Source organism: Canis aureus, chromosome 9 (genome assembly GCF_053574225.1).
Source record: "Canis aureus isolate CA01 chromosome 9, VMU_Caureus_v.1.0, whole genome shotgun sequence".
Lineage (NCBI taxonomy): Eukaryota > Metazoa > Chordata > Mammalia > Carnivora > Canidae > Canis > Canis aureus.
The window spans coordinates 46,759,791-46,775,161 of NC_135619.1; the positions used below are offsets into that span (position 1 = coordinate 46,759,791).

Genomic DNA, 15,371 nt, shown 5'->3' on the forward strand with positions numbered 1-15,371 from the left:
GGTCTTGTAACTTCTCTGTAATCCTGTAAGCTCTACATGGTTTTTGAGGTAAAGTTTAAATTCCTTAGCCTAGCCTTTGACTCTAGCTTCTGCCAAGAATGCTTTGCTCCCATTGTTGTCGTCCACTTGTATTTAGTACCTTCTTTTTTTCCTTCTTTTTCACTCAACATAGGCACTAGTAGTCAGCATCATCTCCTCTGGGTAGTCTTTACTGATTACCGTCACTTGTGCAAAGAGCATCTAAGCACTACTCTGATCCAGCCTCATTCATTCACTAGAGAAATATTTGTTGTGCATGTATCTACTGTGGCACAACCAGGTATTATTCTCAATGATCCACTGGTTGTTGCCTTGAGAGGATGATGACTGCCTGGTAGAGATACCTGCAGTGAATGAATCCAAAATGGCAGCACCAAAGGGCCTATTGCTAACTGGGCATATTCTTTAACCTCTTCTTACCTTGGTTTTGGCATCTATCGAATGAGGAGGTGAAGCCTGATGATCTCTAAGGTCCCTCTAGCTCAGGGATTATTAATAATTACAACAGCAATAACAGGCAGTGTTTATTGAGGACTTGCAAAAGTGCCAGGCACTGCCAAGTGTTTTCTCTGATCCTAATCCTTATGTCAAAACTAGGAGGAATTATGGTTACTGTTCCCATTTTACAGATGAGGAAGCTGAGGCTAAGAAAATGATTTGGTCATATGGTCATGACAGAGGAAACAGATTTGAATATTGGCATTCCAACTTTAATGTTCTTAGCCACATAAATGTATACACTTTCTGCCTATTTACACAGTTTTGTATACTGTTTTGCGGCACTTGCACTCCACTCTAGACCTCTTTATGAACCATGCCTTTTCTATAGCTTTAAAGATGGAGCCTGGGTAAAAGCTGTGGACAGAAGACTGCTATAGTCACAGCTACTTGGGAATAGTGAGTAAGGACCCAGTGGTTAGCTCTGTTCTTGAACCCCTGGCTCATGCTCATTGAAGACCAGCGTGGCTGCTTTCTCTTCGTATGAAGATAATTCATGATGCTGTATGAAGTAACTCTCTTTAGCGGGGGATGTAGGCCTGAGTCAAAGCTTCAGACGTATTTGGAAGGCAGGGCTGGTTAATATTCTGGCAGAATCTGAGGGGCATCCTTTATTAGGATTGTAGATGGCAGGCTCCCTTATTTATTACATGAAGCCTTATTAATGGAGAAGGTATGTATATGGAATTTAAAAAGAGAGTGTAATCTTATTGGAATACCTGTTATAAACAAGGATGAATGAAATCAGATGAGTTAACTAAAATATAATAGGCCTGTATCATAATGTATTTTCAATTCAGCTGCTTCTCTGAAGGCACATAGAAAATAATCCCTAAAAGCCTTGACCTCTATTTTTTTTTGTTTTTTTGTTTATTTTTTCCCCAAAAACTCTGGTTCCTAGTCTTCTGAAGTCAGTTCTGGTTCTCCCCCTTAGTCCTTGTCAGGTACAGCCAAGAAGTGTGGCCTCTGGAGTCACAGGTGTGTCGGGTGAGCCTGGATTAATTGGTCCATTTTTGAGATTCATGGCTGTGCAGTCAGCATCAGATCCTCAGGGGCTCATCCAGCCTCTGGCAGTTGAGCAAGCCTAGCCATGGGCCCTTGGCTCCTGCTGCTGCATTCCATCTTTAGGCGGTGTATTTCTCTCTTTAAGACACGTGTTCTCTATTTTTTTTTTTCCTTTCGGTTGGTTGAACTCCCTCAGTCCAAGTGGCAGAGGCAAAGCCTGACTCAGGGGTGTAGGACTCTGTGTCAACAGCTGCCTCTCTCCTCCTTTCTGTTGGAGGCGGTGGGGCAGAGCCAGGGCAGTTTCTGAAAGCTCTGCTGTGCCTGACAGCAGATCTCCAGGTAAGCCTGTGCTTGTCTCCTTGGCCTATTACGAGGATCTGGCTCCTTGATGCAGACGCTGATGGCAGCTTGCTGCAGGCCTCAGCATTTCCCCAGATAATGCATTAAAAAGCCACTTATGTACCTGTTCCTTCTTGGCAGCAGGAATTCAGTTACTAGAATTCTTTCAACTTTGTATGTGATTATAGCTTCCTTACCAAAGTGCCTACCTGCACCTTACTTATGGCTGAAGTTTTTACATATGTCCTTGTTTTTTGTTTGTTTTTTTATAGGTAAATCTGCCTGCTGCTGACTTCAGAATTCTTACTTCTGGCTTTTAAATTTTTTCTTTTTAAAATAACTTGGACGGATAAAAGATGTGCCATGGCAGGATAGCACCAAAGAGCACCTCAGCGTTGGCCGTGGCCTCCGTGGGACATGGAGTGTTCCTTCCGCTGGTGATCCTTAGCACCCTCTTTGGAGACGGACTTGCCTCAGGTGGGTTCTGGCCTGCCTCTGTGTGTGTGGGAGGGAAAAAACTCAGTACCATTGTTTCTCTGAAGCCCAGATAGGGGACTCTCCATCTAGAGGCCAATTGCAGAGAGAGCAGAGGGTGGTGGTGGGATTTTATGCTGTGGTATAGCAGGGGGCCAGTCCTGGGGGTCTGGCAGGAAGGGGCCTCCTCAGCCAACTGGAGGAGAGGTGTGTAGGAACCTATGAGGACGACATTATCAGCCCTCTCCCCGCAGCTGGTGTCATCAGGTAGGATGGAGCTTATCTGTAGGGTTCAGAGCATGATGGGCATCAGGGTGCAGGTTTTAGAATCAGACTGCTGTATTCTGAGTCCAGTGCTACTGTTGCTGGCTCTGGGACCTGAGTAGGTCTCACTTCTGTAAGCCTCAGTTTCTTTAGCCACAGAATGGGATAATACTAGTTAGTAGCTACCTCGAGGGTGGTTGTGAAGATCGTCTGAAATAACAGTAGGCACTTCATGATTGTTAGCTCTTTATTGTTTGGTTTTTTTTGTCTTTTTGTTTTCTCTCAGAATAAGTAGAGTTGGGGTATTGTAACCTTGTCTGACACTATAAATTTCGTGATCTTGGACAAGCCATGTAGCCATTATGTGGCTCAGTTTCTCCATTTATCAAATGAAGGGGTTAACCTGGATACCTTTAAGGTCATATCCAGTTTCCTCCATCTATATTTTCATGATTCTAAGGACTTTCTGGTTCAAGCTGGTGAGCTTCAAGAGCCCTAGAAGGGGCTAGAAATGCAGCCATGAGCCTTTTTGAGTTTGTATGATCCTTGTTGTCTTTTGCAGTGCTCTGAAGACCGTTCTAGGTTCTCAATGTGTGGTCCTCTAGACCTGGCATTCTTTTTAGCAAGGGCATATTTGGGTGTGTACTATAGGCCTCTGGATAATGCTAGAGAACCTCCATAGATAGAGCCTTTGTATCTGCAAGCACCAGTAGAGGTCTCAACTAATTATACTTTTTAAAAAAAGATTTGATGGGGACACCTTGGTGGCTTAGTGGTTGAGCATCTGCCTTTGGCTCAGGGCATGATCCCGGTCCTGGGGATCGAGTCCCACATCAGTCTCCCTGCAGGGAGCCTGCTTCTCTCTCTCTGTGTCTTTCATGAATAAATAAGTAAAATCTTAAAAAAAAAAAAAAAGATTTTATGTATTTATTAAAGAGAAAGCAAGCACACACATGCACACAAGTGGGGGAGGAGCAGAGGAAGAGGGACAGGCAGACTCTGAGCTGAGTGGGGAGCCCAGTGTGGGGCCGGATCCTACAATCCTGAGATCACAACCTGAGCTGAAGTCAAGAGTTGGAAGCCCAAACAACTGAACCACCCAAGTACCCCTCAACTAATAATGATTGAACTCAACAGTATGGGGGCTCCTACCAGACCTCATTAGGTACATGTATATGGCAGTTTTCTTTGGACAGAGTTCCCTGGAGAGGGATCTTAGCTAGATTCTGGAGTGTAATGTATAGAGTCCCTATAGCTCAGTGCTCCTCCTCATTCTCTATTAGCTCCCACCACCTGCTTACTCAACACATACAGATAATGGTGCATATAAGCTTTTTCTTCAGAATTATTGGGAGAAACAGTTACACATTTGTTGTTCCATTGTAGCCTTCTCCACCAGCCACATTACAGATTCCATCTTCTGTCCTCTCCTCTTCACTCTGTTCTGACACTTAAACCTTTTCCATGAAGCCTTAGACCTCTTTTGCTATGAGGAGCCCCTGGTATAGCCAAGGAGGCCACTGATGATTAGGAACCCAGAATGTGGGCATTAGGGCTATATGAGGTTCCAAAGGGAAAAGAAGGCCAGGCTCCACCAATGTGCAACCAGATGAAGCAGGGCTTACATTCATAGGGCTTACAGCCAAAGCCAGAGGAGATTTCTAGAAGTGGTACTTACAGAGCAACAGGATGTTAAAGACCCTGTCTTGTTTACCACTGTATTTCTAGAGCAGAAGTTGGTGGGCTATGGTCCATGGACCAAATCCTCCCTGCTGCTTTTGTATGGCCTGTGAGCCCAGAATGGTTTTATATTTTTAAATAATTGGGGAAAAATCAAAATAATATTTCATGATACATAAAAATTGTAAGCTCATATTTCAGTATCCATAAATAAAGTTTTATTGGAACATAGCAGTGTTCAACCATATATATTTTGTCTGTTGCTGTGTTTGTGTTACAGTGGCAGCGTTGGGTAGTTGTGACGTAGACTGTGTCCGTCCCCCCCCCCCCCGAGGCCTGAAATATTTAGCCCTTTATAGAAGAGGATTGCCATCGTACCCCTAGCCCAGAACAAATAGTATTCAATAAGTATATGCATGAATGGAATGACAGAGCTAGGATTGTAGAGGTCATGCACTTGTCCAGGGTCCTAGGGCCAGGACTAGAACCTGGCTTAGTACCTGGAATGCCACCAAGACCACCTTCTTCCCAGGCTCCACTAGGGAAGCTGTCCCATTGTGTGACCTGGCAATATTAGGGCAGAACATCTGCCTTCAGTTTCTGAAGTCTTTACTCTCTTTAACTTCATTAAGCCATTCCACCTACTGCCACCCTCCTTTTTATGGGCTCCACCCCTGCCTCCTCCCATTTCCCACCCCATTTTCCAACTACCCACACCTTCCCAACTTTCCATCCAAGGTCTGAATTCAATTATCAGGGACTGATGGTTTCAGACTGGCTGGATAAGGGGATTATTATTCTCCAGTGTGGAAAAATGTTTGTCTGTAGTGTGTGCTCAGAGCAGGATGGAAAAGTTGGCTCTGTAGTTTTTCCCCTCCCCCATCTGCAAAGAATCCTCCCTCCCCTGCTACCCCCTCGCCCTAAGTCTTTTCTCCTCCCACAAAACATGTATACTGGCACAGCAGGATGCAGGCAGGGGAGGAGGTGGCACCATTACTTAGATCCAGTGCACCACATTGCTGTCAGTGTGTTTCCCTCCATGAAGTTGCTCCTTGGGGAAGGAGGTACCTACTCCTTCAGCTGAAAAGTGAGCACACCTGTATGGCTGTGCCTGCCATAAGCAGTTCCCCAGGCAGGCTTGCCAAAAAACCAAGACTTTCAGATACTTTGAAGTTGAAGAAAGGCAATTCCATTCAGGAGAGGTCCCCTCTTCCTCTTTGTATATATCTTACCTGCACCTATAGCTACACCTGAACACCCATTCCAGAGGCATTTTAAAAGGAGGTGCTTGTAAAATACACAGCCTTTGTTAACCCTGTGGGCTCTACTAGACCTTGAATATGCTTGTGTGTATGTGCACACTTATGACTAGGAGAATCCCACTGGACATAGGTAAGTGGGCATCCTCTGGGGGGCAATTCATCTGTATAGCCTCTGGCTATAAATACCACAGTCATCCTTAGTCTTGGTCATAATTGCTCAGGTGTAGAAGAAAAGACTCATATAGGAACAGGCACTAGAGAGTTCTGGGTCAGAGTTATGCCATGATTGAGGTTCAGTTTTCCATGTTGGTTTCAAGAGGCAGTAGGTCCAGCTTCCCCCTTGGTCATTCCTTAAGTGGAGATGGGGAAAATTATTGAAAGTTTCCTTTCAGGGAGTGGCAGAAGGAAGCATACATTATCCTCATACTGGTCACACTATGCAGGCGAAAGACCAGAATTAAAAATAAAATCTATGGGCAGAGTATCCAGCTTGCCTCTCTTCTTGGGCTAGAGAGGAATTAGAGTCTCAGCTGTGTAGTAGCCTCTTCCAGATCTCACAACTCCTTCCCTTTATGTTAAGAAACTTGCATTATGACTTAAGGCAAATCATTTGACCACTTTGTGTCTCCTTCAAAACAGAAACAAAATCCTTAAGGATGTGAGGTTGGTGTTGTGTAGACTAATAAAAATGATTGGAGGGCACTTGGCATATAAAATGTGTGATGTAATTCCCAGATAATGACAGCAACAGAATTGGTATGTGACCTGCTGTTGAGTCATGCTGGGCTGGAGATTTTATGCAGATGATATCCTTTGCTGTCTTTAAAAAACAAAGCTAAAGATGCAAAGTCATTTTTTGTGCCTAGGATAAGGAAGTGGGACGAGATGTCATACTTGACCAGTGGAGGAAGGGTTGGTTATATCTGGAAATCCCTTTGCCTTCCAGAAAGCTCATGTTTGCATAGTATGATGGTCTCAATCCAGCTGGCTTGCTGAGTCATGTAAAATGGTTTTGATTTTCATTCTCTCCCTTTCCTGAGGATATTTACTGAAAATAAACTCCATATTTTACTTGTTTCTGATCCCCACCCTGCCCCCTTGAATGTGTTTCTGTCATGCTTTAGGCCATGTTGAACATCACACAAACACCTAAAGCAATTTTTAAAATAGTGGGGAAAGCAGCCATCTATATTTCTATGCAGCATAGTGAGAAAGCCTGGCAGGTAGTGTTCATTGAAAATGGGAAATGTTGGGATCCCTGGGTGGTGCAGCGGTTTGGCACCTGCCTTTGGCCCAGGGCGCGATCCTGGAGACCTGGGATCGAATCCCACGTCGGGCTCCCGGTGCATGGAGCCTGCTTCTCCCTCTGCCCCCCTCTCTCTCTCTCACTGTGTGCCTATCATAAATAAATAAAAAAAAAGAAAGAAAAAAGAAAATGTGAAATGTTGAGAACAAGGCTCTCAGGGGTATGATGTGGCTTTGGCCCTTAACTTTGCTGTGGCTGAAGATTTTGGCAGGTGGCCCTAGCTCACCTTGCCATCTCTGAAGGGACCTGGAGTCAGAGATAATGTGGACAGGCAGGAAGTTGATGCGTACAGAGCATCATCTCTGTGTCAGGCTCTTTGTGTATCATCCCATTTAAAGCCCTCAGAAAACCTGTAAGGTAGGTCTTCATGTAACCATTTTACAGATGAGAAACTGAGGCAGAGAGAGGTTAGTTACAAAACCTGCTCAGAGATAGGCAGTTGTCGGTGGGGAAGCTAGCTGGGATCTGTGCCCAGTCTGTCTTTAACTCTGCTGCCCATGGTCTGCTGAGAACCACACTGCCTGTGCTAAGTGGCAGGCTTCTTCTCTGAGACCCATTTATGTCACCCTATTGGAGCACCCTGGGTAACAATCTTCAGGGGATTCTTTTGATAGAGGAAGAAAGACTCCATCTGTGTTTTTTCCTCTGGATAAAGGATGCAGGAGTCATCGCTGGGTTACCATGTTTGCCACTGTGGTGGTTTCTTTTCTCATCTACAATGACCCTTGATTGTTTGGTTCCCAGTTTAGGCACAAGATTTGCCAAGGCAGTTCTATTCTTAGAAAGGAACAATAGGGACCACAGCAAATTATTTGCTAAGTGAGGATGTAGTTCCCAAAACATCCGCAGAGCATCTTCCTGTCTGTTGTAAACACTGCCAATGAAGTGATGTAATCTCTCCGTGGTGTAATTACCTGTGACTATAAAAAGACTTGGAGTTTGTGAGAGGAGGCTGGATGGGTCATTGTAGGGCTTGCCGAACTGTGGCGTCACAAGAAGACATTGAGAAATTACCCTCCTCAGGCTAATTGTTGTGCCATGTTTAGAACATTGCAAACACATGGTATCAGCCTTGTATTGCTACTTTTGAAGAACAGAAACCAGGAATCCACCAAACTGAAGACCTGACTGGGTCTCAGTTGGGTTAAAGCCCTCCATCAACACAGATTCCACCTAAGCAAAGGTGCCCCACTACCCTGGCCTAATATATGAGTGAGGATGTTATTCTTACATGTGCAACTCCTTCTGCTAAAGGGGTCACAGGATGCTTAAAAGAAAATAGGGGCACCTGGGTGGCTCTGGTTGGTTAAACGTCTGCCTTCGGCTCAGGTCATGATCCCAAGGTCCTGGAATCACTCCCCACATTGGTTGGGCTCTCTGCTTTGTAGGGAGCCTGCTTCTCCCTCTCTCTCCCCCACTCCCTCCCCTCCCCTCCTCCTCCCACTCCCCCTGCTTGTGCGCACGTTCTCTCTTTCTGTCAAATAAATAAAAATAATCTTTAAACAAAACACCTAGGGTCAGCTTTCAGAGTTCTTGATTATTATAGTAGGTTTACACATTAATTCTTTTCATCACCTCTTACCATCTGGGGATTCCTTTTCTCTGCATCACTCAGGAGTGTGAGCCCACAGAGTATGAGCAGCCCTCATTCCCATTCCAGGTGGCTGGCGTGAGTGTGGCTGGCTGCCTGGAGTGTGCCAGATCTAGAGTGACCTTGGCCTGCCTTGTGTTTAACTTTGAGGCCCAGAGGGACAGCAGCATCTAGAGACAACCTTTCTATGCTTTTGTGTGAGAGAGGGGTGCTGGCTACTGTTCTCTCCTAGGCCTGTTTTGCCACCTCACCTGAAGCCAACCTAAGGCATGAAATCTGAATGTACTGGAAGATAGAGTGAGATTGTAACTATTTCTTTGAAAAGTTTGTTTATTTTCTACACTCAGTATGGGGCTCAGACTCAACAACTGCGCGGTCAAGAGTCATATGCTTTTCCAACAGAGCCAGCCAGGTGCCCCTAGATTATAACTTAAAAAAGGATTGTCCCCTAGCAGTTCTTCACAGGGCTGTTTCTTGTCAGGTGGAATAGGATTCAACTCATAAACACCTTAAAATAGTAAATACCACCTGCAGCTCTCATGGGGCCACTGAGGTCACTGGTACTAGTTCAGTGTAACATCCGGCTGTCATTATCCTTCAGGCATGCCCCTTGTTTGTTGGTTGGTTTTAATTCCAGTATGATTAACCTACAGGTTATATTAGTTTCAGGTGTACAATATAGTGATTCGACAATTCTATACATTAGTCAGTGATCATTACACAAAGTGTACTCTTTTTTTTTTTTTTTTTAATTTTTATTTATTTATGATAGTCACAGAGAGAGAGAGAGAGAGAGGGGCAGAGACATAGGCAGAGGGAGAAGCAGGCTCCATGCACCTGGAGCCCGACGTGGGATTCGATCCAGGGTCTCCAGGATCGCGCCCTGGGCCAAAGGCAGGCGCTAAACCGCTGCGCCACCCAGGGATCCCACAAAGTGTACTCTTAATTCCCTTTATATATTTTACCCATCCCTGCACCCACCTCCCCTCTGCTATCAATGTGTTCTCTATAGCTAAGAGTCTTTTTTCTTTTTTCATTTTGTTTCTTAAATTCCACCTATAGTGAAAACACATTGAATTTGTCTTTCTCTGATCCCTCCCTTATTTTACTTATATCACTTATTCACCTCATATCATATCCTCTGGATCCATCCACGTTGTTGCAGGTGGTAAGACTCAGAGGCAATGTAGTCTGGTTAAAAACGTGGACCTTGGAGTCCAGTTGTCTCAGTTTGAATATGGCCCCTACTCCTATCTGTGTTGCCTTGGATAATTTTCCTGACCTCACTGTCTGTATTTTGCCAGCACTTAGGACATGGCCTAGCATACAAAGAAATAATTCCCAAGTTGAAAGATCAGATTCTAGCATCATTTGTTGTAGCTAACACTACTGATGCCATAGCTGATTTTAGTTCAGACAGACTTTAGGGTTGGAAGGTGCTCCTGTTACTTCCACATGTCTTGGATTCTGTTTGATTCAATCCAGTGCATGCTGAGTGGAGTTGGATACATACTGCATGAGTTATTCATATTTCATAAGTTCCTAACTTGCAAATACTGCATGTTGGCATCCTACATATGAAGATAGAGGGAGCAAAGGGCAGCAGTTGCCTCTTCTCAGTGTTGTTATTGGGGTGGGGGAGGACAGTCTGCTAGGTAATCAATCTCACAATAAGCCATTCCCTTCACAGGCTGTCTTGTCGGTATTTCAAAGCCAGGGTTCCTCAAAGCTGCTATTTGTTGGGAACTTTTGGAGTCATTTTGCAAACACCAAGGGCTCCTCTTTTTTTTTTTTTTTTTTTTCTCTTTTAACAACATTTTTCATTTCATCAGCACCATGATGTGATTGAAAGATTTTATTTTAAAAGATTCCTAAACACATCTGGGAGAATATAGCGTCAGAAGTAAAAAATAAAAACTCTTTTCTTCTCTCCATTTGGTAGTCCTTTTGCCTTTTCTTACTTTTCTTAGCTATTTGATAGCATTTCTTTTTTTTAAGAGCCTTTTTCTGCCTAGATTCATTTGCTTCCCCTGAGATGGCTATTTTTCCCATGTTTAGCTTCTTTGACTTGTTAACTCTACCAGTAGTCCAATCTCTTGCAGTACAATTGTTTAATCATTCAGAATTCTGGGAAGTAGTGTGGGGAAAATAAACAGGTTCACTTCAAGATTTCTTCTTTGCAGAGTTTTTTTGTTTTTTTTTTTTTTCTTTTTCTTTTTTAAGTTCACAAAAGTATTTTAGGCATTTCAACCCAAGAGGGGAAATGTGTTCCAGGATGTTATGGCCAAGTACAAACAGGGTTATAAAATAATTCTGCTGTCGCCTTTGTTATTCTGAGTAACAAGCAACACTTTATGAAATATGAAAGGGTCTGACAATCAGTTCTTTTTTTTTTTTTTTAAAGATTTTATTTATTTATTCATGATAGTCACACAGAGACAGGCAGAGACACAGGCAGAGGGAGAAGCAGGCTCCATGCAGGGAGCCCGACGTGGGATTCGATCCCGGGTCTCCAGGATCGCACCCCGGGCCAAAGGCAGGTGCCAAACTGCTGCACCACCCAGGGATCCCTGACAATCAGTTCTTCACATGTAGTAGACACTTGTCTCCTTGGGAGAGGGCAGGACCTGTGTATCTATTGTCACAGGTTCAAGTTCTGACAGCTGGGCCTTGTTAACTCTGGCAAAGGTGAGAGGTACAGGAGAATGTTGTTGGGAACATCACCCACCAGATGAGACTGAGTGAGCATGAGGAGCAGTCCAGCAATGTTTACTGAGCACTGATCATGGAACAGTGAGGTGTGGCAGCAGGCAGGAGAGAGGCCTTGGTTATTTCTGCTTCCCAGTTGATCTTACTACTTTGGAGGCCAGATTGCAAAGGGTGCAGTGGTGTCTTGAGCCAGTGCAGCCCCACTAAACCTCCTGATGACCATGCATGGTTGCTTAGAATTGCTGATTAGTGGCCTGTGAAGTTAGCTGGTGACTTCAGTAGGCCATGTGGCTCTCTGCTTTATATCCCTCCTCCCCTGAAGTAGACCCCTTCAGTTTCTGATCTCTGATGTCCTCTCCTATACATGTCTCTACGTCTCAGTTCTTGGCATGAACACTTGGTAAGTGTTCACACATAAACTCCTTGAAGACAAGGACGAAGTCCTTTATGTATTGCTCCTTTGCTGTAACCAGGCCAGTGATCATTCCAGGTGGACCCAACAAGTACATCTTAGGAAAGGTATTCTGCGGGGTGAGGGGTTTCTCCCAGCAGGATTGTGCAGAATCATGGCCTGTCCTGCACGTGAGGATGAGGTAGTCAAGTGCACAGTCCTGTGAGATGCAGCACCTTGTGGGCCTCTGCCCTGATTTATGGTCCCCATAAGATTCCATCCCCAGCTTTCCGGGGAGTTAAGAACTGAAGAACCATGTGAAAGTGTCTTCATGCCTCAGGGGTTGCAGGTGGGGAGGCTCCTCTGAGAAGAAATGAGTGGGTCTGGGAGGGCTGCCTAGAGGGGTTTGTTGCGGTATGCTAATTTTCAGCCTGGGTGAGGAACTTTGAACCCAGCATGGGTATGGATCCCCTTAGATGATGGGAGGGAGGAAAGGTCCGTGGGGAGGAATGCATTCTGGCTCTGAAACCTATCCTGGGAGGGGCTAGGAAGAGAGAGCTTAAATGGGTTTGGCTGCCTTTTCCTCACCCATAACTTTCTGTACTCCTCCCCCAAATCAAGGCCAAGGGGACTCCTTTTTGCCCTTTCCCTGCACAGTAGCACCTTCAGAGCCTACTCTGACTATTCTTCCAGTGGCTACACTCCTGTGGTCGGAATTCTGCCTCTCCTCTTCCCCTCAAACCTCTCTTCATACTTCAAAATCCAATTCAGGGATCCCTGGGTGGCGCAGCGGTTTGGCGCCTGCCTTTGGCCCAGGGCCGATCCCGGAGACCCGGGATCGAATCCCACATCGGGCTCCCGGTGCATGGAGCCTGCTTCCCCCTCTGCCTGTGTCTCTGCCTCTCTCTCTCTCTCTCTGTGACTATCATGAATAAATAAATAAAATCTTTAAAAAAAAAAAATCCAATTCAAAGTCCCCCTCTACAAGATACCACTCCTCCCTTACCACTAGAACTGATAGGGTCTGGGGGACGGAGAGCAGGCGTTGTGTATGCTTCCTGCACAGAGCTCCTAGTCCTTTCTCTTGAAGTGTCAGAGGTTTTCCAACGAACAGGATTCCACGTCCTGCAACCTTGACCTCAAGTCTTTGATTGGGAAGGAATTGGACAGCTTGCTAAGACTTCCGGGAATCCCAACTTTGGGAAGCCTGAACCCTTTGTTCTTCAGGTCATGATACACACACCCTATAGGCTTGCTGTAGGACCTAATGACTCGGGGTTGCCAGGGTTGCTGTGGCACATACTGGGTTTGGTGTTTTCCTAAGCAGCATTACCTCATTTAGCAAGCATGTGTTCACATAACGTAGGCAGGGAGAACAGCAGGAAATATATAATGCCGTGGAGGGCTTTCTGGGGCCAGGCACTGGACTGGATTGTAGTGGAAGTTCTCATTTGTAGTTTGGTCTTCGTGGTAAGCCTGCGAGAGGAGGGTGGCCACAGCCAGGAGCAGCACTGTACACCAGGAGGAGCGCAGAGCTGATGGTTTGGCACTCTGGAGTACTCAATTACTTGTTGATGCTCCTGCTGAGTGCCAGGATTGTCCCAGCTACAGTTCTGCGTGATGTGTGCTATGGTCCGCGAAGTCACTGCCCTACACAGGAATGCACTTATCAGGTGCTCCTGACTAGGATTGGGAGGGCCCTGGTAGCTTTTTTGGAGGGAGAGAAGTCTATCCAGAGCTGGAGCAAGTAGGAGCCAGCCAATAGGGGAGACGAGATGGCACAGTAGAGTTAAGAATGCACCCTTTGGGGCCAGATAGGCTGGTTTGAATCCTAGCTCTGCTATTAACATGTAATACCACTTTGAGTGAGTTTCTCAAAGTTGATGTTCTTTAATTTTGCTATGTGTGAGATTGGGATGGTAACACATTGACCACATAGGGCTTTTGTGTTATCGTCGTTGTTATATGGCATCTCACCTGTGGCAGGGACAGAGGCAGCAGGTTGGGAGCAAGTCTAGGGAGGACAGGGAGAGAGTCAAGTGTAGTGTCTGCTCTGCTTCCTTGACCCTTCCTTTGGAACTTGCTGTGCCACTTCTTTTGAAACCTTGGATGTCCAATATACTCTGTCCCCTAAACTGGTGTGCCTCTTGCTCTGCTGGGTAAAGGAGTGGTCTCCTCTATCTTGGTGGAGTAGGTTTGGAAGCTGAGGTTTCAAAAAGAAAAAGTCTAGCCTTAGTCTAAATGTTGAGAGATTGGGCTGAACATCAATAGCAGCACAATTTGGGGGAAGCATCTGGAGGCAAGATGCTGCTGGTAGAGCAGGTGCCTTTCCTGCTGAGTTGTTTCAGTTGAGGAGGAGGAGGAGAGAGTAGGAGGAAGGAAAACAAGATCTAAGCTGGAGTGTCTTAAAGATCAAAGGGTTAAAGAGAAAACAAAAACCAGCTAATGGATTCAGGCTTGAATGAATCTAAACAGGGAAATAAAGAGGGCTGGAGGAGAGTGTTGGTTTTGGTACATGTTGTGGAAGAAGTTGAGGATGAGAAGAATGGTATCTGTGCTCCTATTTGCCTATGGGAACCAGAAGTGACCAGCTAAGTGAGGCCCCTTCCAGCCTGCTGGAGTGGAAGGGATCATTCAGGGTAGGCCCCTCATGTTCTGCCTCAGCGCAGCCAGCCTGTGGAGGCATTTTTGACAAGGACTCCTTATTTCAGCCAGTCTGACTCACAGCAAGGTCCCATGGGGGTCTAGCTCAAGTGTGGAATCCCACAGGGGGCTGAAGGGTTTGAGAGGCTCCTAATTGATTTGGAAGGGAGAGGAGTAGCTGGCATCTTGGGGCATGCAGATGTATTCCAGGAGTCTTCAGCTTGGATTGGAGTTGGGGTAGAGATGTTGGGTTGAGGACTATCGGATTTGGTGCGTTTGGGACTGTTGAGAACTGTGTGAGTTCCAGCAGAGATGTGTCTCAGGTTTCTTTAGAGTGGTTCTTAGCAGAGGAACTCATTCATCACATTGTTGTTCTCTGTACATTGGGGTTAGTCAGTTTAGAGGTTTCAAGGTCCATCTCCCTGGCATTCAGAAATTCTGTTAGCAGTAATGGCAGACACTTGCTTTGTGGGAATAATTTAAGATTGTGAATAATTGGATTAGATGAGGTGATATATGTAAAAGTGCTGGGTAAACCATAAAAGTCTATTCTAATGGAAGAGAGTATTATAATGGTGCTTTTTTTTAGTTGGCATCTCTTTTCTGAATTGCTCAGAGCATTTGGTTAACACTAACTGGTTATTCCTTCATTTATCCCTGGGTGGGAGGCTGGCATTTAATAGCCCCCTTTGTATATAAGATCAAACTAAAATTTCCAAACAGAGCCTCAAATCTTGAGTTTGAAGCCCAAATCTATGGAGCTTGAATCTAAAGCTTGGATCTCTGAATGCCTCATTTCTGGGAATAAAAGAAGATGGAAGGAGAAAGGGAGACATCATTTAAAAGTAATTTCTTGGGTGGCTCAGCGGTTTAGTGCGCCGCCTTAGGCCCAGGATGTGATCCTAGATACCCGGGACACAGAGAGAGAGGAAGAGACACAGGCACAGAGCAGCTCCCTCTGCCTGTGTCTCTTCCTCTCTCTCTGTGTCTCTCATGAATAAATAAATAAAATCTTAAAAAAAAAAAAATTCTTTTTAAAGAAAGAAAACTTCACAGACAACTAGTCAGGTCAGACAAGTTTGCCAGTCAGGATTTTGAGAGACGTGGAAGTCTGACATCCATTTTTCTCTAAGAAGCCACAGAGTCCCTGTTAAGAATAGGGCCCTGGGA

General features: G+C 45.2%; 1 protein-coding gene across 4 annotated transcripts in view; it reads left to right on the forward strand.

Moving 5' to 3' along the window:
* SUSD6 (sushi domain containing 6) overlaps positions 1-15,371 on the forward strand; it is a 97,538-nt gene that overhangs the window by 42,339 nt on the left and 39,828 nt on the right. For 3 of the 4 annotated variants that reach the window (XM_077909768.1, XM_077909771.1, XM_077909769.1), the window contains exon 2: positions 2,154-2,358. In XM_077909768.1, coding sequence (XP_077765894.1) covers positions 2,238-2,358 — 121 coding nt within the window. In that variant the 5' untranslated portion in view covers positions 2,154-2,237. Of the gene's footprint in view, positions 1-1,748; positions 1,882-2,153; positions 2,359-15,371 lie in introns of those variants that run through there. The other variant, XM_077909770.1, reaches the window with a different exon arrangement.